This window comes from Poecilia mexicana, unplaced genomic scaffold, assembly GCF_051168715.1.
Source record: "Poecilia mexicana isolate PSO_F unplaced genomic scaffold, ASM5116871v1 scaffold_20, whole genome shotgun sequence".
Classification (NCBI taxonomy): domain Eukaryota; kingdom Metazoa; phylum Chordata; class Actinopteri; order Cyprinodontiformes; family Poeciliidae; genus Poecilia; species Poecilia mexicana.
Window position 1 is genome coordinate 5,059,735 of NW_028263389.1, and position 21,026 is coordinate 5,080,760.

Sequence of the window (21,026 nt, forward strand, 5' to 3'; positions counted from 1 at the left end):
AGTGATTTTTCACTCTGTGTAAAGTTCAAAAACAAATAATGTGGAGATGGCCTTATTACAGCCCTTTTGCAATAAGCAGCAGAAATTATGTCTCCAATGTCATTGCTGAACTCCTTGTTGCTGGTTGCTATTTTCCCTTTTAAATCCAATAGAAGTTTAAATGTGTTTTTCTTTTGACATACTGAATATCTATGATGTTCCGACTCTCGACATTAAGTGATTTTTCTTAATATAACATTTGTAGGTTGGAATAATTTCCTTGTATCAATGATGAAAAGACAATTTCTTTAGACCACCTGATGCAGCTTCATCCTTTGACTGTTTCAGTCATTTCACTTCAGCAGCTTCCAGAGCCAATAAAAGACGATCCAGATACCTTTTATTTCCACACACAACCGATTTACTTTATAATCAAACCGATGCTTTTATTCTATGTTTGTTGCATCTCACGTTCTTATCACAAAATGTCTGATAATTGACGGTGTACCGCAGGGTTTTGTCCCAACAATCCTGTTTTTTTTTTGCTTTTTTTTTTTTCAATTTTTTCCATTTCCTGTTTCCCAAGCAGCTCACGCTTCAGTGGAAAGAAGAGGCTGCTTCCTTGCTTCCCAGTTTGGTCCAGCCGTGTCCCATAAAGCGCTCTCTCAACTGGAGAGCTTGGCTGATCCTCTTGCACTTATTTTTGTCGCCATTCAGGAGCCTCCACAAAGAGTCGTCAACATCCACGCTCCTGCTGGAGGGACCTTTGGAGTGTTTCCCTTATGGGAATCAGCGTAGATAAGGTTATCTTTTGCTGCAGGAGCGAACCTGATGCCTCATCCAAGTTGTTGGAGCTGAACAAGAAAAAAAAAAAGATGACAAAGAATAAGAAGATGCGATGAATGCTCTTTTTTTAAAAGTCTGCAGTAATCGTTTTGTGCTTACACCGAGACTGGCCTGGTGGCCTCGGGTTGCTGGCGCTGCTGCCGAAGGACGACTGGAAGTTATGGATGGTCTCTTGAAGGATCTGCCTCTCCCGACCCTAGAGGCGGCCAGAACCCAAATGTCATAAATACATGTAGACGAGAGCGCAGCAAAGATTTGAACTGAGCACAAAGAGCTGCGGTGAGCTGAAAGCACCTTTCCAGCGTTGAGTTCGGATATGGCGGCTAGGATCTGCTGTCTGGGGCCGTCTGTTTTGATCCCCAGCTCCTTCAGGTCTCCGTCTGTTAGAGTCAGGAATGCTTCCATGTCGACCTGAAAGAGAAACAAAGAAATGAGGAAAAATCGCTTCAAAAAGAAAACAAGAAAAGTTTCCTTCACGCCTGAAAAAATAAAAATAAAAAAAGATGGAAATACCTCCTGCTCCTCAAAAATAGGCTGGTATTTCTCAAGAGACAGTTTCTTCAAAATACTAGACAGCTCATCTGGGGGGGGGAAAAATAAAAACACACATTGAGGTTTGAGAGAACGTGATGAGTCTGCGCTGACGACAGAAAGAGCCGCCACCTTCGTCGGTGATGGTGCCGCTGCTGGAGCCGCCGCTGCTTTTGGAGCGCGGGTGAGACGAAGCCGACGACAGAGAGTCGCCCGGGCCGGCGGGGATCTTTGGGGTCGGGGACGGAGACGGGGTTAAAGTGGGGGACGTGCTCTTGGAGGTGGACGAATTCCCAGACTGCGATCTCTTTTTCAGCTCCATCTTCTACAGGGAAGGAAATAAGAGAGCAGCTTCCATGTAGAGCTGGCCAAAAGACTTACACATCCATCTGGGGCGTTTAAAGGGGCGGTTTTGTGTGATATCCAGGCACACAGTGTCATTTTATAGCACAATCAAGTAGCTATGTTAACTTCAGCTGTTATAAAAATGCTGCATATGTCAAAAATGATCTAAGTAAAACTTGACTTTGCAATTGGACACCTTGAAGTTGGCCTCTGTCTCTTTAAGAAGCTTGTGTGTGGAAAAGGCAGAGCTTGGTGAGACCACGAGTTTTGAGCAGCTGAATGGTTGCCACGGGAGATTAAAGGATTTCTCAAACATAAAGAAAAGAATCAAAGCAACACTTCAGATATGTTTTTGATGAAGGAAAAACATTATAACACAACATAAACTCAAAAATGTCGATTTTACATAACACCGCCCCTTTGGCAAATGTATTCTTTTTTGTTAAGATTTGTTGTGGCGTTTCTATAGATTTGTGCACTAATATTTTAATAAACACAAAATTATTATAGCCATTCCCTATATACATATTATAGACATTCCTGGAGTGTTGCCTTGATTCTTTAACGCATGTTTGAGAAATCCTATAATCTCCCGTGGCAACTATTCAGATGTGCAAAACAGCTGGGTGGACCTAACGCCACCACTCAGCTCCTTCAGACTAGTATAAACCTCTGACCAGAACCGTATTAACGACTGTAAAACTGTGGAGACGTTCTGCTGGAAGTCACAATTAAAAGGAGCCCAAACCCTTCTGGCGTGGAGGTCCGAGGCGACCAGGCTGGGGTTGGACGGGATGTCAGGCAGGCTGACCGGTACTGACGCCGGCAGAGGAGCGGGGCTATGGTGCTTCTCTGCCGTTTGGGTCTTCACCTCTATCAGCCCCGCAGCTCTTTTACGCTGGGCAGCTATCTGGGAGAGAACACTGTCTGCGCTGCCTCCTGGTGGAGGTGAGAAAAGAAATATTGGTACACTCACCCTCAGCTCATTTCCATCGAGTGATGTGTCTGTTTGCACCTGAGCGATTGTGAGAGTCCCGGTTGATCCCCGCTACTCCGTTCGACCCTCCGGAGGAGTGAGGGGAGTGATAGTGACCAGAATTAGAGGGCGAGGATGAGGAGGGTCCCTTAGGGATGCTCGGAAACTTGATGGACCTGTTCACAACACGACTGATGGACGTCTTCGAGAGGAAAACAAAAGCAGAGAGAGAGGAGGATGGTAGACGAAGGAGTGATGGTCGTTACGGGAGCTAGAAATGTATTTTCCCTCACAATGTCAGAGTTCCCGCTGCTGTTGAGTTTCCTTTGAGGAGGCATCGGCAGGCGCGCTGCCTCGCTCTTCCCGTCTTGGAGGAAACGTGATCGGTCGGAGTTCCAGGGCTCAAAGTTGGACGGCGGCAGGAAGGGAGGGATCACGGCTTTCAGCTTGTCATTCGGCAGCCGGGTCAGAGGAGCGCCGCTTCTCAGCTGGGGGAGAAACAAAACGTAGGGTGTCAGCAACCGATGGCATCAAAACCTTGAAATCTTTAAACTGGACCCTGAAAATGTTTTTTTTAAAGCGTATAAACACGCCTCTGCTCCTAATATAACTAATAATTTATGGCAAGAAAGTTGGAAAAAATATTCAGAATCCTGTTCCAGGAAAAAAAACAAATTGGTATCAACAATGCCAAAATTTCACCAAAAAATCGGACCTCAAAATTCTGATAGGTGCATTTCTGCTTGAATCTATTTATGTCAAACCAAACGCTCTCACCATTGTGGTTATCAGAGAGTCGTCCTTTTCTGAGGATGTTCTGCAGTGACCTGCTGAAAGGTAGAAACTCATTTTACCCAAATGCTACGTAACATTAAGGTTTAAATGGTCAAATATTCAACAACCCCTCAGTTACTGAGTCTCACCGGCGTCTTTGGTCTTCACGGCCCACGTGGCGCTCACATCACTCGCTCCTGGAGCTGCAGTAGCAACTGCCGCCGCTGCCGCCGCCATCCCATTAGGCACAGCTGCGGCCTTCGCGTCTGCCCTCATCGTGGCGTCCAGCGGGGTCTCGGCTTCGTCTGGAAACGGAGCCAGCCGATTGGTTGAGAGGCCGTGCCTCAGGGTGTGAGTCAGCTTCAGCCTCCGGAATCGATTGGACATCCTGCTCCACCAGGACTGCAAAGGTATGAACACCACACAAAAACTGCAGCAACACTTACAGAAGTATTTACACCCAAACACAACCACTAACTTTAACCTTCCTTTTATATGACAGACTTACACAAAGTAGTGCAGTGAATACTTTTCCCAGACACTAAAAAATGCCCTTTTTTCTCAAAAATGTAACATTCCTAGCATGCTTACGTGTAATGTACATTTTTACGTCGGTTTTGTTCTTAATATGAACAAATTGATCAAAGAAAACCAAACATGAAACATTTAGTATAACAGTAGGTATACAACCAACGATTATTTTAGTAAATGATTATTCTATCAATTATTCTGACGATTGATTGATTAATCGCATAAAAAATTGGCACATTCTGCAGATTTCTCATTTAACCACTCAAGATTATTTTATACAATATTAAAAATATGATCAAGAAATGCAAATAAATAAATGGTTCAAAAACTTCTTTGAAATAAGAAAAACACTGTATTGCCTTAAGTGGAACAAGAGCAAAAGACAGATCTGCAGCTAAATAAAAACTTAAGTAAGCTGTTTCTACTTCACTTAACATCAGTACAGTTTAAGTCTGATCTGTTGACTGATTTTTTTCAGTTAACCAAGGCAGTCAAGGCAGTTAACCAATCCAGCGATTAATCGGTTATTAAATTAGTTGATGATTATTTCCATAATTGATTAATCACAATTAATCAGATTAAGTTTCAGCCAGAAATAAAAGGAATCAACCTCTTTACCTTGAGGCCTCCCTTGTCATCGGGTGGCACTGGAATGTTGTTGAGGGACTGTCTGCTTTTGGAGCGGCTGATCAAGGCTCTGCCGCGATGTTTGGACTTGTCCTTGTCCACCTGCATGCACACTGATGCCAAGAGACGCACCAGCTCAGTGTCTGATAAAACAAGAAGTAAAATTAAATGCACAGTTGAGAGTCAATGAGAACAGAGTGACGTTCAGCAGGTCTACCTGGGTCATTGAGCAGCATGACCAAATCAAAGGCAGTGTATCCATTCTTAGCTCGCAGGTTGACGTCGGCTCCTTGACTCAGCAGGTACTTGACAATGTCTTTATTGCTGGGAGGGAGCGGGAGAGAGGGCAGCAAAACAAAAAGAAGGAGAGGTGATTATTGTGTCAGCAGTAAAACCTGGAGCAGAAGCAACGATAGTTTGGTTGGTGACGGCCAACAATAGAAAAGCTGCTGCCCCAAAGATGGAAGGAGTCTGGGGAAGCAGCTAACTTTCACCGCATGAATGACGGAACAATTTTTGCAAAGTGAAAAAAATTAATTTGCCTATTTGTAAAAGAAATGCACAGAAAAATTGGTTGATGTCAGAAATTTTGTGTTTTTGTTTTTTATTTTAAGTTGACTGGCGCTAACAAAGGTAATCTTTTGCTAGCACAAACCAGGTGATGCTAACAAAAGCACACTGAGTGTGTATGGATTGAAAGTGAGCTATTTTCAATTTGTTGCTCTTTTTAAAAGAGGAAAAATGAAGATGGAAGACGCTATTTAGAAGGACCAAGATTTTTAGGCGATAAGGCTAAACATTTTTACAGCTATTATTTTTATCCCGTGGGGCTTCCGCCATCTATCATGGTACATGCTCAATTTGGAAATCTTGGCAATCTTTAGGAAGTCTCACAATTAAGAGAGGATGTACACACTCTAAAATATTAATATAAACTGTTGTCTGACTACACTAGAAAGTTAATAGAAATTGTATTTTCAACCCCTGAAATCTCTGTATGCCCGAAAAGTGCAATCAGTCCACCGAAAGCCAACACTGTTTAGAATAAGCCAGCGCCTCCCGCTTACCCGTGATAAGTGGCTTGCATTAAAGCAGTCCAGCCGTGAACAGAGTCCTGTTTGTCTATGTCAGCTTTCTTCTCCACCATCAGCTGCACCACCTCCAACTGCCCACTCACCGCCGCCATCATGAGCGGCGATGCTCCGTCCTGATTGGAGGAGTTTACCTGAGCTGGATCCTCCTCCAAGATGTCTTTAACGAGCTGGGAGTTTCCTGAATCATCACAAAAAGTTGAAAAACATTTACACAAATGCTTTATTTAAAAGAGGGGGGAAAAAATGTTTTCTTGAAAAGCGAGCTCACCCAGTTTGAGAGCGCTGAACACGTCCGGCCTTTTTCTCTCATCGTCTGTGAAAGAGGGAGAGAAGAGCAGAGGAGACCTCAGCTCTGCTTGGCTGCACTCCACATAGCTCAGTCAGCGGGGGGCTATGTACACAAATCCTGATGATAGCAGAGTTCATCACTTACAAAAATAACAGAAATACTAGAGCGGAGAAGGAGAGACAGGAAAGACGAAAAAAACAAAACGTAAAGGCCGTTAAAAAAACTAAACGGTTTGTGTGTTTGGTGTCGGGATGAGAAGAGCTTCAAGGCTCTCTGTCAAGCTAACGTTGAATGCAACGCATTGTCGGAGACACAAAAACGTAAGACGGGAAGTAAAGGCTTTTTCTACAGTTCAGGACATTAAATGTTGGAAGAAAAAGTCCAACACATGCATTATAAGCCTGGCGGGCCACCAGGCTTTACTTGTGCCCCCACCAGACTAACCATTTTTTGTTATTGTAGTTTCTTCTTATACACCAGTAACAGTGATACCGAAGATGGATTAAAGAGTCTCTTTGGTGAAACGACTGGAAGCAACACATAAGGAGATTGAGGTCAGATTTCTTTTTTTATTCACTAGAACACCGTCTCCACTTCCTGTCTTTACCTGTCCACATGCTAACAACTTTAGCAAATTCATTTTTATATCTTTCCAGAAATTCACAAAAGAATAGATGCTGACTAAAAACCATCAGCACAAAACTTGTAGGTGAAGATTAAAGAAAATCATTGGTGTGTTTTTGTTTTTATTTCCTTGTCTTCCGTCAGTTTAACTGTTGGGTCATTTGATGTTAATGTTCAGGTAATATGAATTTGTACATGTAGTTACAATTCATACAAACATGGACTATTTAAAGTGTGCCTTGTATTTCCAATACTATTAACATAGTGAATGTATGAATGGTTCCACAACACCAGCTCAACAGTGGCGCTCTACCCGTTTGAGGTCTGACGGTGGTGATGGAGTCCAGATACGCCTTGACGTCTCTTTGCTTCAGCTGCATAGCTAGCTCAAAGGCCGTCTTGGAGAGAACGTTGACCCGGTCTGGATCGGCCCCGCGCTCCACCAGCTGTTGAGCTATTGATTCCTTTCAGAACACGTGACACAACGTTAGCAACCCGCCGCGCCACAGAGTGAAATTGCAGACAAACTAGAGACCTATTGGTAGGGCTGGACAATATCACCAAAAAACGTATCGCGATATAAGTGTGTCATATCAGTCGAGATTGATAATTGTTGATATTGACAATTATTGACTAGTCTTGTTTTTAATACCTGAAATACTGCCAAACTGGTGGTCTTTCCTGTTTTATGCAAGGTTTTCACTGCACACTGTTATTTTCATTTTTAAGCAGTTATGATGCACAGTGGTGAAACCTGAAACTGCTGCTGTGTAAGTTATTCAGCAGGTTGTTCTGATTTAATCAAAGCGTGAGTGAGTTAATTCAGGACTTCCCAAACTTTTTCCATTCTATGGCCCCCAAAGAGCATTAACCTTTGGCTAGGGACCGTCTACGCAAACCGACAATGCTATGAAATAGGACTTTAGAAGATTTTTATTCACTATTCAATAACTATTACATCCAAAATGCTGCCTCAAGCTTCTGATTTTAGACTGCCATAAAATTTTATCAGTTAGCATATTATGACTTTATTACAAGATAAAAAATTTCAACACAATCCCTTTTCTCAGAAACTTTTCCATTACTTGCTTGCTACGCTAGCTTGAGAAGCAAAGCAACTTGATGAATTTGACTGGCATCCTATCAGAAAATGAGCATCAGAAATAGGAAGTAAATAAATTTGAACTTATATTTGGTAAAAAAAAAAAAAAAATAAATAAATAAATAAATAAATAAATAAATAAATAAATAAATAAATAAATAAATAAATAAATAAATAAATAAATAAATATAACAAAATCGAACAAAAAAACAATTACGGTGAAATTTTTAACATTCAAAAAATTTGTGGGATTTGAGGGTTTTTTTTTATTTGCATGTTTTTTTTTCCTCATCTTCTCTCTGACTTTCTCAAGCCTCCACTGCGCCCCCTGGTGGCCCCAGACTTTGAAAAACACTGATTTAGATGATGCCACCAATTTTTCTTAGCTGAACCTAAGAGGCTGAGCGGCGAAAGCCTTTCCTCTGCCTGTATCTCCCAGAATGCTGTGTGGGTCACTGAATACTCTGTATACTGAACATCGAATACTCTATCAGATGTATTATCTATTGATATTTATCACTTGTCTATCACAATATACATTGTTATTGATTTCTTGTCCAGCCCTACCTGTTGGACAGCTGTGCAGAATCAACAGTGAGATCAGCCTCACCTTCCCACTGAGCGTAGCAGCCATTAGTGGCCCCCAGCCGGTGGTCTTCTGGGAAAAGTTGACATCAGAGCCCCACTCCAGCAGCAGGCGGACGGCGGCCTCGTGACCGTGCTGGGACGCCACCATCAGAGCTGTGATGTCCATAAAATCCCTTCCTCCTCCTCCGACTGAGTAGCCCTCAGCAGGTCCAAATCCAGCTGTGCTGTTGGGAAACACACACAAACACACACATCAGTCAGGATGATAGAGGAACCCGGATGCCCGTCAGTCAGTCTGAACAAAAGTCTGGTGTTTAACCTGCAGCTGTTGTTGTTGTTGCCATTGGAGATGGTCTCTGCAGCCATGGCCAGGTGGTCGAAGTCATCGACGTAGGCCCCGCCCTCCAGGAGCAGCTTGACCACATGAACGTGGCCCCCACGGGCCGCCATGGACAGGACACTGGCGCCAAGCCTGTTGCGGCCGTTTATCTCCGCCCCGTTCTCCAGGAGGAGGTGGGCAACAGTCAGGTGGCCAAACCTTCACGGAAAACAGAAACAGCTAAGTTAATCACGGATGGATTTAACCTGCAGGATTTTATAAAAACAGAGGACAACACTCTATTTGAAGGGGTATGCATTTGACTAGTAAGACATAAATATGAAGGAGTCTTCATAAATGTTTGTCATTAAGTGTCATTCAATAAATAACACTTTTAATTAAATCAAAATTAAATTCAAACCACTTGCCCTTTGGTATTATTGACATTTTAAATGATAAACCAACACAAAGTAACATATTTATAAAGTGGAAGAAAAAGACTCTTAAGTTCTCAAAACTGTTTTCATATAAAACATCTCAAAAGCTTTGTCTAAAGTACTATGATAACCCTAAATAAGATTTGGTGAGTTTGGGACATGAGTAATAAGCAAACGGGGTCCATGCATGTTGATGGGTGGATGGATGAAGCTGAATACAGGAACCATGGCAACTGCTTCCCTTTTAGACAAATTGATGTATTTGTCTGTTACATCAATTCTAAGTGAAATATACTCATGTTTGTAATTGTAACATGACAAAGTCGAAACGGTTCAGTGGCTATGAAAACTTTGACGAGGCGCTATGTTCAAATATCCTCTGATCTTTAGCTGCGATTCTATTACAAATGTGCACAAAACTTTGTCAATATCCAGCTAATGTAAAAAAAAGCACACACAATTTCACAATTAAGGTGTTTCTATTAAATACAAAACACAATTGTGAATAAGTTTGTTCACACTGCTGCGCCATTCTTCTCCAACTACTTTCCTGCCTTCTTCTTCTTCTTCTTCTTCTTTGTAGTTTGCGTCAGTTGCAACATCCGGTTGTGTGATTTTTGTGATGCAAAAAAAGTGTTTCCATTGCAGTTTTACAAAATAGACCACTTTCGTTATGGCTACAAAAAAAATGACTTAATCTTAGCGTCGAAACGTTTAGTAAAACACAAGATTTTTTCCAAAATTGCCCTGTTTTCATTAAGCAAATTTATTTTCAAAATGTTAAACTTCGCAATTATGTGGTCAATGGAAGCGGAGCTAGTGACTTATGCCTCATGTGACGTCACCAGAGGTATGTGACATCATACAAAGAAAATAACAACCAAATACCAATAATAACTAAATACCAAAAGCTGATTATAACATGTTGTGCGATGGGTGACAGACTACCTCCAAAGTGAATTTGACTGACTTTCCAGAAACGTCGGGCTGATAGCTTTAAAAAAAAAGAGAGAGAAGTGAAGTTTATATTTTTACCCCGTTCGTTGTGACATTTAAAAGCTCCTCATTTTATATTAGAAATGCCCAGTTTGAATGCCTATAAGAAAATATCCAAAATATCCCATGTTAAATGGATCCTGGTTCTCCAGACCGCAGCCCCACCTCGCAGCCTGCATCAGCGGGGTCCAGCCGTAGTTGTTGCGGCTGTCCACCGAGGCGCCCTTCCGCAGCAGGAACCGCACCAGGTTCTCGTGGCCGCTGGCCGAGGCGAACTGCAGGCCGGTGTTCCCCTCCTCGTCCGTGCAGTCCACCGGTACCAGAGACACTCCGTCCGGGGCCGCGCACTCAGAGCCCGCTTCTGACCGCAATCTGCTCTGCCGACCCGACTCTCTCGGGGCGCCGGGCTCCAGGAGACCCCGGGCTGTCTCGTAGTCCCCGTCATCGCAGGCACGTAAAAGCAGCAGCGAGTTCGCAGGGACGCCGAAGTTCATGTCTTTCATTTGACGCGTTAGTCCGTCTCCATTACTCTGTAGTTTTGTCTCATCGAGGGTGAGGTGAAAACTGTTTTCCTCTGTCACTTGGCCTGAGTTTGGAGCTCATGACGCGCAGTGAAATAAAGTTCACCCTTTAGGACAAATCTTCTTTCCCCCTCCCAAAACGTTAAAGTAGCTCTATAGCTTACATTCAATCTCAGTAGTTTGTCTAATAAAAAACAACAACAAAAACTTTCTGGCAACCAGCCGCGGAACTGCCCGGTTCCGTTACTTGTAAATGAATCTGAGAACCATCAAGATGTATTCAACACAACCGATTACTTCCGCTTTTAGCTTTCAAAACAAAACCTAAATTATTACGCTCAAAAAGCTGGAAAGAAATTGTGCTGTGTAATTATGAAACGTGTCTATTAAACCCCTAAAGCATAATATAATTGTTAAAGTTTTGACAAATAGAAAAGATAAATCATAATGCATCCGATACGTACCAAAAATATGCTAATTTTGTAATTAACTAAAACTCAGCTGCCCGGGGCACAAGTAAATAAGGCAACTGATGAAAGGCCTCCGCACCAGCAGGGGGCTCTCTAAAGCACTTGAACTTAAAACTTAAGGGTGCTAGTTTGCAAGGAAAAGAAGGGAAAAAAAGTACTGGAAACAAAATTTCATCTTCCTTTTCTTTTCCTTTGCAACCAAGATAAAATAAATAAATAAATAAATAAATAAAAATAAAAACATTTGGAAAACAGGGCCACCCTTATTTTTCTTCGTCTACTGCTATGTGAATTTCTTTTTCTGCATATGCGTGACACCCTTTCAAGTCATTCTCTACAAACAGTCCTGACATCTGAGCTGTAAAGAATCACTTTAAAAACAAAATTCTACCATTTCAAATTAATAAATGTAAAATTTACTCCAAGTATTTTCATTATTTGAAGTCGTAAAAAGTCGGTTTTACACTGATGTTTCTTATTTTAACTTTTAGTATTTGAACCGAAATAATGTTATGCGTAACACATTAGATTACTTCTAATGTGTCAATATCCACCACTATGTTATTTTACGTCTAGTAATATTCATCTAAATTTACTTTCACTTAAAATAACCTTAAACAGCCCTGCTAAATATGTTTCATTCACCATCAATTATATTCTGACATGTTTCGTCGCTCCTGCAGGAAACCTGCGAAAATTTTTTTTCCTACTTCTTCTTCTTCGTTGCTTTTATTAATTATTAATTTATAAATCGGAAGGTTTGATGTTTACTGGACTTAGTTCACGAATTGAATTGCATCTGCCTTGACATGATTCTGGTGATTCCCTCGGGTTATACAAATATATGTCTGCACTGCCCTCTGGTGATAAAAATTGGAACTACAAAAACTGACTTCGAACTTTTATGATTTGCTTTATTACCAGTTTGGGATATTTATTTCACTATTTACCGAGAAAAACAAACAAACAAACAAAAAAAGAAAACAGAGCTACAACATTTCCATCACGGTTTTAAAAGCAAGGTGTTTTTTTATTGCAGCAGAAAATAATAGTAAATTCCAACCCCTTTAACGAACCCAAACATAATTTAGCATTTCCTCGGATGATCAAAATTGTGTACAGAATAATGTAACGTATTTTCTAATTATTCTCCTCTGTGATTCGTTTTTGCACTCCTATAATCTTCTTGGTGTAGTCTGTTACCAAAAATATGAAATGCTTATGTTTCTGGTGGTTTTAGCGAGACGCTGAACAGTAATCCAAAATCCATACTCAAGAATCAATAATTGTTGATAAACAATGTGAGACCGGATTAATTATATCGGCCACAGTTTCTGATATTGGGGAAATTGTTCCTGATTTTGAGTCTGAACGTTACATCGTGGAAGTTTGACGAACGCGGACCAGTAGATGTCACTGTTCCCTAGTAAACCCTGGTGCGAATACAGAAGAAGAAAAGACAGCGACCCGGATGAGGAGAATATAAAGCGGAAGCAGGCCTCGGCTTGTCCTTTTTCCTGTGGAGCTAACCACGTTGGTAGCGTCCGTTCCTGGCTCACCGCTGATCGCTTGAATTTTTTCCGATTAAGTCGGTCAGGAATAACTGAAATGGTATGCTCTTTTTCAGTATACTCAAATCTTATGTATATTTCGTGCATGACATTCGTATAGTTTAATTTAGAGCAAATAACTAAATCTTTACCACCAATAGCAAGAATTCCACCTGGCTTCCCGCCGTATGTAATACAAAAAAAAAAAAAAACTTTAAGAGAACTTATCTTGTTCGTGTTAAACATGTCAATTAGCTTAGTAAATTGACTCAGTATTAACCTAGGGTCGCTGTTAATAATTCGGCTTAAAGAAATTTAATATTTGTATTTAGTTTGTAGACATTATGTTTAAATTGAAGCACAAATCAAGCTAATGAGATTTTTAAAACCAAAGTTCTTCCTGGTGTGAATTGAACAATATTAAAGTCGTGAAAGCAATTCTGTAACTAAAAACAAATCACTCCAAGTGCAGCTTCTTTCAAAGATTAAGGTAGAAAAAAAAAAGAATCACGATTACGTGTCTGGGTTTTCTTCTTCTACTCCAGGCTTTTAAGGACACTGGTAAGGCGCCGGTTGAGACCGAGGTCGCCATCCATCGCATCCGCATTACCCTCACCAGCCGCAACGTGAAATCTCTGGAGAAAGGTAGCTGGTCTCCATTTATTTATTTATTTTAGATCAAATTGAGCGATGAGGATGAAAACATTTGACAGTTATTAAACATGGTGACTGTATACGCTATTCTGAGCCGAGACGTCTTTACTAAATTTGTTGGTTGTAGTTGAGTAGATCTTAATTTTCTTTTTTCTTTTAAGTCTGCGCAGACCTGATCCGTGGTGCCAAGGAGAAGAACCTGAAGGTGAAGGGACCGGTCCGTATGCCAACCAAGGTGCAGACTTTTCTAGATTTTTTTCATTTTCCCCTCTAGTGTCACGCCACTTTTACTGAAACCTTAAAAATCTTTTGGATGTCCTAAAGCATTCTTTAAATTTTTTTTTCTCATCTCTAGACTCTGCGCATCACCACCAGAAAGACTCCCTGTGGTGAAGGATCCAAAACCTGGGATCGCTTCCAGATGAGGATCCACAAGCGACTGATCGATCTGCACAGTCCATCTGAAATTGTCAAGCAGATCACCTCCATCAGCATCGAGCCTGGCGTAGAGGTCGAAGTCACCATTGCAGATGCATAAGCAGTGCAGTTTTTCAATAAAAAACTGAAAGAAATTACACTCATTTCTTTGTGTGAAACTTTTCTGACAACTAAGAATCCTTAGAAAATAAGGAAATACTGATGAGTTTGAAAGTATTCAACCTGTAACTTTCAAACTGGTTTAACAGTTGAGCATAAAGTTATGATTTGCTAACACATGTGGGTGGAAGTAGAAATGAACATCTGAATCTGGGAATGTGTATTTGACTGATTCATTACACTAATTTAAGTATTTGAAACTACAGCTTCCAGATATTGAAAGCCCATAATTAAGGTTCTTAGATAATTGACAGAGGGTGACACAGAAGCATCACCCTCTGTGTTGTGGTTAGCTCTAGCCCCTTTCAGATTTTTTCATTTAATTTTCATGTGTTACTATTGAAAAGTTTGAGGATTCCTAGTAAAAACAAGCAAATCAAAGGGAGGGTCATTAAATAAAACCTGTGAATGGCAAACAAGGAAGATAGGTTTTATAAGACTGTAGGTGAAATAAAATAGATTAAAACTTGAACATACAGGACTAACACTTTTTAAAATACAAATGCATAATACAGGCAAATGTAGTGGACGAAACCACAGAGTATGTTGGAATGTCAGAAATGTAAAGTGGTGAAAGTTTGAAAAATAAGGCAAAGTTTAGCATAGATGCAGTGGAAAAAGAATCATTCTAATTTGAGATTTTCATTACCTTCTAAATGAACCAACAAATGGCTAAAATGTATCACATAGTGGTCATACAAATTTACAGAGGTGCACATATAATATGAGCCCAGATGGATGTCAACTGTTAATTCAATTATATTTAGAACTATATTGCATTATTAAACAGAGTTTATAGAACATTGTTTATTTAAATTATCAATTTGGTGAATAATTTGCAAATATCAAACACATTTCTTAAAAAAAATTATATATTTTTTTACAATAAAAGCTCCAGGAAAGCCATGTATTTGCAGTGTGAATTGGGTGTGTTTGCCCACATTTTCCAGATGAAATTGGGAAATATTTGGAGTATGAGGAAGAGAGTAATCTCCAACTAAGGTGTTGATTTTCAACTAAAACTCCTCCTTTGCTTGTTCCTCATCGGTTCTAGCCGAGTCATTCGCCAGCTGACCGTTAGGGAATGGACCTCAGTGCTGGAGCAGAACCCTCTTCTGTAGTTGGTCCCACAAGATGATGATGTGGGTAGGCTCACACCTGCTTCCAATAAAAAGTGATCACATGTCCCTTTGACACTTTTCACCGGTAGATCTTTTTGCAGGTAGTGGTAGAGTGGAAGCTCATTTCAGGCTGAAAAGTATTAGATTTCTCCTTGAAATCAAAGCTTTTCCTCAGGAAGAGCACTGTTTTGATTTCACCAAAATGGAAAGTGAGGACATGCAGCCTGCTGACATGGATCTGACTGGGGAGTTTTCTGTCTTCAGTCCTTCACTCCAACAGGTAAAGGCTTTTCGTAGCCTATTTCTGCTCCAATCAAATCACTTCAGACCAATGGCGATGCCATTCTACCTGAAATATGTATGTTTATTTTCCTTTAATAGACTGTGATGTCTTCTGGTGCTGGGCAGCAGATGATGCAAATTTACCTCAGAGTTCGGCCCTTTTCCAAAGAGGAGCTCTCTGCCAACGAGGATCAGGTGCAGTTTAGGCCTCAAGTAACCTTTTCATCTTAGTTCACATCCAAAGACAGTTTAACTGAAGTCTGTTTACTGACAGAGTTTTAGTTCACCTGCCTTCTTGTCCAGCCAAGGCAAAAGGTTTAATGACTTGCGTGTTGCATTAAAGCAACCATTCGCCAGTGCTCTTTCAGTGTTACAATGGCTTCTATCTTCTAAAGGGTTACGGTTACCTTTAGAAGAGTTAACCATTCCTTTAGCTTTGAGAAGCTAAAGGAAGCTCTTCAAAGAGGTCATTATCATGGAAATGGTCACAAATGTGATTAGAAGCTATTTTACCCCCTTGGGTTTAAGGTACAATTGAAAGATTGGGCATCGGCCCATAAGTTACTGAGGCATCTTGAGTAAAGCTTTAATTTTAAATTGCTAAACCGACCTATACCCCTTTTGTTTCTCGTCAGGACTGTGTTGTGATTGATGATGGCCAGACGGTGACTCTGAACGCACCGAAGGGATCTGCCACCATGAAGAGCAGCGAGAAAGGAATTGGCTTGTCGATCCACAAGTTCTCCTTCTCAAAGGTTTTAAGCAAGCTCCGCACCTCTTTCAATATCTACGCATCAGACGTGGCTTAATTTTGCTGCCTCTAGGTTTTTGGACCCCAGACGACACAAGGCGAACTCTTCAAGGGTGCAGTGAGAAGCCAAGTGTTTGATTTCTTGGAAGGAGAAAATGCTTTGATATTCAGCTATGGCGTAACCAATGCTGGGAAAACCTTCACAATCCAAGGTAAGTGTGCAAGCACCCAACCCTCTGTGAATAATCAGGCACAAGCCCTAAATTCAGGCTTTGAAATCCTTTTAGGAACACCAAAAGATCCGGGGATTCTTCCACGGGTGTTGGATGCTGTCTTTAGCTACATCGGAGGTCTTCAGTACCATGGAATGGACCTAAAGCCATATCTGATGAATGGCATCCAGTTTCTGGATGCCGAGCAAGTCAAGCAGGAGAGGACTGCTAAAATGACCATTCTTGCTTCAGTCAAAGAAGTGAAACCTTAGATTTACCTCCAACTTTTTGCCAATCATCTAAAAATGTCTCGGCATTGTCATAACTTCAGTGTTCTTGCTCTCCAGGAATGCGATCATCAAAGACTCAGCAGTAGTCCAGAGCCTTCGATCTCTTCAGATATCACTCTTTCATCTTCTTCTTCATCATCCAACAACCTGGCAGGTAGAAAACAAATACTCTTTAATTTGCAACTAAAAACTTTCTCTTCTTGGGCTTCCTTAAATTAAAAAAAGACACTGGATCTTCATCTCTGGCATGAAAATCCAATGCGTGTTTGCCAAGATGGTGGCAAACATTTTATATTTATTTATTGTCACATAGCATCTACTTTTTTTTGTTTCCTCTTGACAGAAGCTGGTGGCGACCAGTTTGCCCTGTGGGTGGCTTTCTTTGAAATCTACAATGAGTGTGTGTATGACCTCCTCCAGCTGTCCCAGTCCAAGAAGCGCTCCTCTCTCCGCGTGTGTGACGACGGAGCTGGAAATGCTTATGTGAAAGGTGTGACGCATGTAAATACAAATGCAACATTTGACTTTTGCAGTAATTTAAATACTCTTTATCTGACTTTAAGATCTCAAATGGATTAATATCCAGAACCTGAGTGAAGCCAACAAACTGCTGCAGTTTGGAAATAAGAACAGAAGTGCTGCAGCCACTAAAATAAACCAGTCATCCAGCAGAAGGTGAACTATTAAGTTTTTCATCTATCTTGTTGGAATTGGGTCTGTGTGTTTATTTTCTTTTTTTTTTAGTCACAGTATATTCACCATGAAGTTGCTGAAGATCGACGGACAAACAGTGGAAAGGATTTCTGAGTAAGTAATATTGATATCAGGGGATCCTAACGTCTGGAATTTAAATCTCAACATGAAGGCTGCAAAATATATTTAAAGATTATCCTTTTCTTGTTTGTTTGTTTTTTCTTTTTTTTTTGGTGAATAACTTTCCCAGGTTCTCTCTCTGCGATCTGGCTGGTTTGGAAAGATGCAACAAAGCGAAGACATTCGGAGAGCGGCTGAAGGAGGCTGGGAACATCAACAATTCCCTCCTTATTCTAGGAAAATGCATCAGCGCCCTCCGTAGCGGTCAGGCTGATGGGTAAAAGGAGTTGGAAGCTGGTTGCCAATCATTGGGTTTAAATTTACTTTTTGTTTAACTGGGACAACTTTGTGTCTCGGTGTCAAGAATGAAGGTCACCTACGTTCCGTTCCGAGAAAGCAAACTCACCAAGCTCTTCCAGGCTTTCTTCTGCGGGAAAGGAAGAGCCGCGATGATTGTCAACATCAACCAGTGTGCGTCCACTTATGACGAGACCCTCCATATTATGAAGTTCACTGCCATCGCCAAACAGGTTAGTTCAGGCAAATGGACACCAAGGTCATTCCCAATTCGAATGAGACTTTATGCAATCAGAACTCCCCCCCCACGCCCCCCAGGTGGTTCAGGTGATTCCAGACGAACCTGCGGCGCCTTCAGGCCCTTGTCTGGTCGGCAGGGATGGGAAGCCATTGATGAGGAATGGCATTCTGGAGGGCTACCTGTCCGAAGACGAGCTGTTTGAAGAAGAGGACGATGTGGACATGTCTTTGCTGCCACAAAATGTAAAGCTAACAACTATCTTACTCCTTTTTTTTTTTTTTTTTTTTTTTTTTTTTTAACTTTTGTGGCTCTAATGAAAACTCTTGTCTGCATGGATTTCTCTTTTTAAGGATCTTCTGAACATAATTGAGAACCTCCGAACTAAATTTCTTGCCGAGCGAAAGAAGAACCTGGTCCAAGAAATGGAAATCCGTAAAGAAATGGGGGACGCCATGTTGCAGCAGCTCCTGGAGAGCGAAGAACTCCGCATGTATGCTCAGTGCTGTTTAGATTCATCTTGGGTGGTTCACTTTAACAAGCCATTGTTGTATGTGTATATATATCCTTAAAGCCGGCAGGCTGAGGAGCTGAAAGAGAGTTATGCAGAGAAGCTGGAGAACACGTTTGAGATGTACAAAGATGCGATCAAGGAGCACGCTTATCAGTGTGCGATGAGCAACCTGGAGGATAACTATGTGCCGCTTGATGCGTTCACTGCTGAACAGGAGAAAGCTGAGGTAATTTCTTTTCCTTGTTTTTTTTATTTTTACCCCACAGTGAATTAAAATATTTGAAATGTTCTTTCACATTGAAAGAATTTTGTAGAAGTGATCCAAACAAACAAAATAAGTCTCTTAAAAAAGACAGATTAAATACAAAGGAGTGAATATGAATGACAATTTCATATTTATAACAACTGGCTAAACTCAAATTACAAAATATAGTGGTGGTAGTTTATAGCTTAAGAGTCATTGGTATTACAGCTCCTTGATTGGTCCCAGCTTAACAACTATGAAATTGATTACATTCAGTTTTGATACTTGCATATTTATATGCTAGTATTCTATGTATAAATATACATATTATATTTGGTGTCAAAGGTTTTGCCCCATGCTCATTTACATTTTTGCTTTTTAACATTTGTCATATTTCAGTAGGCTTCAGTGTTTCCAAACATTAAACCAACTTAAGGAGTGGTGTGGTGATGCAGGGGTTAAGCACAACACACATAAGGAGGCCTTAGTCCTCAACACGGCCGTTCGATTCCCGGCCTGGTGAACTTTGCCGCATGTCTTCCCTCTCTTCACCTAATTTCCTGTCAACACTTTCAAATAAAGGTCACTAGAGCTGGAAAAAAAAACTTAAATATTACATAAAGATGAGGCAAGCCTACAAATCATACAGTTTTAAAATTGTTCATTAATGGAGAAAAGTTTTCTGTGCACATCTAATAATTTCCATGTTATTACTTCTCACTTAATTACACAAATATAACCGTTCTCCACTACCACGAAAACAAGTTGCAGATTATTTCCATTATGTTGATATTACAACACTGAACTAACTTCAATAGTTTTTTGTTTTTTTTGTCCTCCTTTACCTCAAAATAATAGAACTAATTATCCAAAAGGTGGGACAGAACTTTAAACATTTTAAGTTGGCCACTGGCTACATCACATGACATATTTTACAATGCAGTTTCTATATATAAATATGATTTTTGTTTTTTGGTAGGCGCTCAAACGTAAAGTGTCTGAGTTGGAGGACTTGCTGTCCAGCATAGGACGAGGAGTTTCTCCAGTGCCGAGAGTGGATCAGTGGTGTCAGACGGAACCGTTGCCAGATGCAGGAGAAACGGGTAAAAAGTTTCCTCTCTCCCGTTCTGAGATCTCGAAATTCATTGATGTTAAATTACTTTTTTGCCCATACAGATGATCAAATCAAACAGCTTTGCCAAGAAAATGGTGTCCTTGAGAAAATGTGCGAGGATAATAAACAGGTAACGGTGTCAGAACCTCTCACTCGGAGGCTGTTTCAACGTATAATGATGTAGATGTTTGGTCTTCAGTTCATTTTATATTTGGAGAAAAGGCTGGTGGATCTTAGCCAAACCCTGCAGCATGTCCGGGATGATTTTCTGGAGAAATCGGATGATGCAGAGGCTCTGCGGAAGACGGTTGACGAACAGGTGAGACGATGTCGCCGTTGGGGACAGAGAGTTCAGAAACTTCCCACGGTTGCAATCGTCTTTTGAGTGTAAATGTTTTGTGCTGTGTCACAACAGTCCAAATCCATGGAAGAAGTTCTGTGCCAGAATGCTGAAAAAGACGAGGAGATTGCCTCGCTTAAAGCTGAAATCGAAAAACTCTCACAGAAGTCTCCAGTGCAGCTCAAGACCAGGACCAGGAGAGGCCTACTGGCCAACATCAAGGAGGTGGTTTCATCCCCTAGGAGGGGCCCGTCCAGCAACAGCCTCGTGAAGCCTCCCAGGACTGCCAAGTACTGAACATCCCACCGTCTGTACTTTGGTGTTTTTTAAATGCAACTTTGTATCTTAGTGGCTTAACTCAGCAAAATGTTTGAATTTATTGAACTGGAAATCTCTACAGAAGGTTTCAAATGTAATTTATTTCCAGATATTGTTTTTTTACATTTTAAATGTTTTTGTTAATAAAATTCTATTGTTGATCCCTGCTTCTTGATATTATAATCATTGACTCAATTTGATTGCTTTAAAATACCAGAACACACCAATTTCTTCCAAACTGCTTTCCTCACACAAATTGCTGCCTGACCTCCCTGTTCATTAGGATTAAATTAAAACACAGGTGGACTCAGTTTATAAATGGGAGTGGGAACTCCCAGCATTAATTTGACGTCAGACCAGCTTTCTAGCTCAGAAGTCAGAACATGGCGATGCCTGTAAACATTGTTTGAAATGGCTCCTAAAACATTTTAAGCTTTACTTAAGCAAACGTCACTTTTTAGGTCCTTCCTGTAGGACCTAAAAAGTGGTCCTTTTTAGGACCACTTTTTATTAATGTCTAATAAATTAATGTCTGACGTCATTAATTTGACGTCATGTTTACAAGCATGGCGATGCTTGTAAACATTGTTTGAAATGGCTCCTAAAACATTTTAAGCTTTACTTAAGCAAACGTCACTTTTT

The 21,026-nt window shown here is 40.8% G+C and overlaps 3 protein-coding genes and 1 non-coding gene across 9 annotated transcripts; 3 read left to right on the forward strand and 1 right to left on the reverse strand.

The window, feature by feature from the left end:
• Window positions 1-362: 362 nt before the first annotated feature.
• On the reverse strand, window positions 363-10,837 carry anks6 (ankyrin repeat and sterile alpha motif domain containing 6). 4 transcript variants are annotated; one of them, XM_014981425.2, is made up of 18 exons: window positions 10,224-10,837; window positions 8,626-8,844; window positions 8,329-8,530; window positions 6,930-7,080; window positions 5,972-6,016; window positions 5,677-5,881; window positions 4,827-4,933; window positions 4,601-4,752; window positions 3,601-3,853; window positions 3,455-3,504; window positions 2,971-3,165; window positions 2,717-2,879; window positions 2,450-2,640; window positions 1,489-1,681; window positions 1,339-1,406; window positions 1,120-1,236; window positions 925-1,021; window positions 363-833 (listed from the first exon to the last, which is right to left on the reverse strand). In XM_014981425.2, the coding sequence occupies exons 1-18, from the start codon at window positions 10,559-10,561 to the stop codon at window positions 784-786; spliced, it is 2,796 nt and encodes a 931-aa protein (XP_014836911.2). In that variant the 5' UTR covers window positions 10,562-10,837; the 3' UTR covers window positions 363-783. The 4 variants fall into 4 exon arrangements, with proteins under 4 accessions (XP_014836911.2, XP_014836910.2, XP_087857527.1 ...); XM_014981424.2 differs by having other exon boundaries at window positions 3,455-3,507; XM_088001401.1 differs by having other exon boundaries at window positions 1,120-1,406.
• Window positions 10,838-12,444: 1,607 nt separating this feature from the next.
• Window positions 12,445-13,834, forward strand: rps20 (ribosomal protein S20). Its single transcript, XM_014981423.2, has 4 exons — window positions 12,445-12,660; window positions 13,145-13,244; window positions 13,415-13,488; window positions 13,609-13,834. Exons 1-4 carry the CDS (start codon window positions 12,460-12,462, stop codon window positions 13,789-13,791), a joined length of 558 nt encoding a protein of 185 aa, XP_014836909.1. The 5' UTR covers window positions 12,445-12,459; the 3' UTR covers window positions 13,792-13,834.
• Window positions 13,284-13,353, forward strand: LOC148153322 (small nucleolar RNA U54). The gene has a single exon (XR_015761742.1). It is a non-coding gene; the product is annotated as a small nucleolar RNA U54 (small nucleolar RNA).
• Window positions 13,835-14,952: 1,118 nt separating the features above from the next.
• Window positions 14,953-20,550, forward strand: LOC106914561 (kinesin-like protein KIF20A). 3 transcript variants are annotated; one of them, XM_088001441.1, is made up of 18 exons: window positions 14,953-15,251; window positions 15,353-15,448; window positions 15,889-16,008; window positions 16,078-16,216; window positions 16,292-16,476; window positions 16,564-16,660; window positions 16,853-16,996; window positions 17,070-17,181; window positions 17,251-17,313; window positions 17,450-17,596; window positions 17,684-17,849; window positions 17,935-18,099; window positions 18,208-18,347; window positions 18,429-18,594; window positions 19,592-19,715; window positions 19,789-19,856; window positions 19,911-20,045; window positions 20,142-20,550. In XM_088001441.1, the coding sequence occupies exons 1-18, from the start codon at window positions 15,174-15,176 to the stop codon at window positions 20,361-20,363; spliced, it is 2,367 nt and encodes a 788-aa protein (XP_087857567.1). In that variant the 5' UTR covers window positions 14,953-15,173; the 3' UTR covers window positions 20,364-20,550. The 3 variants fall into 3 exon arrangements, with proteins under 3 accessions (XP_087857567.1, XP_014836907.1, XP_014836908.1); XM_014981421.2 differs by having other exon boundaries at window positions 14,955-15,251; window positions 16,850-16,996; XM_014981422.2 differs by having other exon boundaries at window positions 14,960-15,251; window positions 16,850-16,996; window positions 19,926-20,045.
• Window positions 20,551-21,026: the final 476 nt, after the last annotated feature.

Excerpts from the sequence above, each read along its gene's own strand:
- anks6 (XM_088001400.1), bottom strand. The coding sequence starts at position 10,561 with ATGAAAGACATGAACTTCGGCGTCCCTGCGAACTCGCTGCTGCTTTTA. Across the intron at positions 8,845-10,223 it reads CCGCTGATGCAGGCTGCGAG|GTTTGGCCACCTGACTGTTG; the intron begins GTGGGGCTGCGG and ends TTTTCCGTGAAG. Across the intron at positions 834-924 it reads GCCACCAGGCCAGTCTCGGT|CTCCAACAACTTGGATGAGG; the intron begins GTAAGCACAAAA and ends TTTCTTGTTCAG.
- rps20 (XM_014981423.2), top strand. The coding sequence starts at position 12,460 with ATGTCACTGTTCCCTAGTAAACCCTGGTGCGAATACAGAAGAAGAAAA. Across the intron at positions 13,245-13,414 it reads CGTGAAATCTCTGGAGAAAG|TCTGCGCAGACCTGATCCGT; the intron begins GTAGCTGGTCTC and ends TTTTCTTTTAAG. Across the intron at positions 13,489-13,608 it reads CGGTCCGTATGCCAACCAAG|ACTCTGCGCATCACCACCAG; the intron begins GTGCAGACTTTT and ends TCTCATCTCTAG.
- LOC106914561 (XM_014981421.2), top strand. The coding sequence starts at position 15,174 with ATGGAAAGTGAGGACATGCAGCCTGCTGACATGGATCTGACTGGGGAG. Across the intron at positions 16,661-16,849 it reads ATCATCCAACAACCTGGCAG|AAGCTGGTGGCGACCAGTTT; the intron begins GTAGAAAACAAA and ends TCCTCTTGACAG. Across the intron at positions 19,716-19,788 it reads GCCAGATGCAGGAGAAACGG|ATGATCAAATCAAACAGCTT; the intron begins GTAAAAAGTTTC and ends TTGCCCATACAG.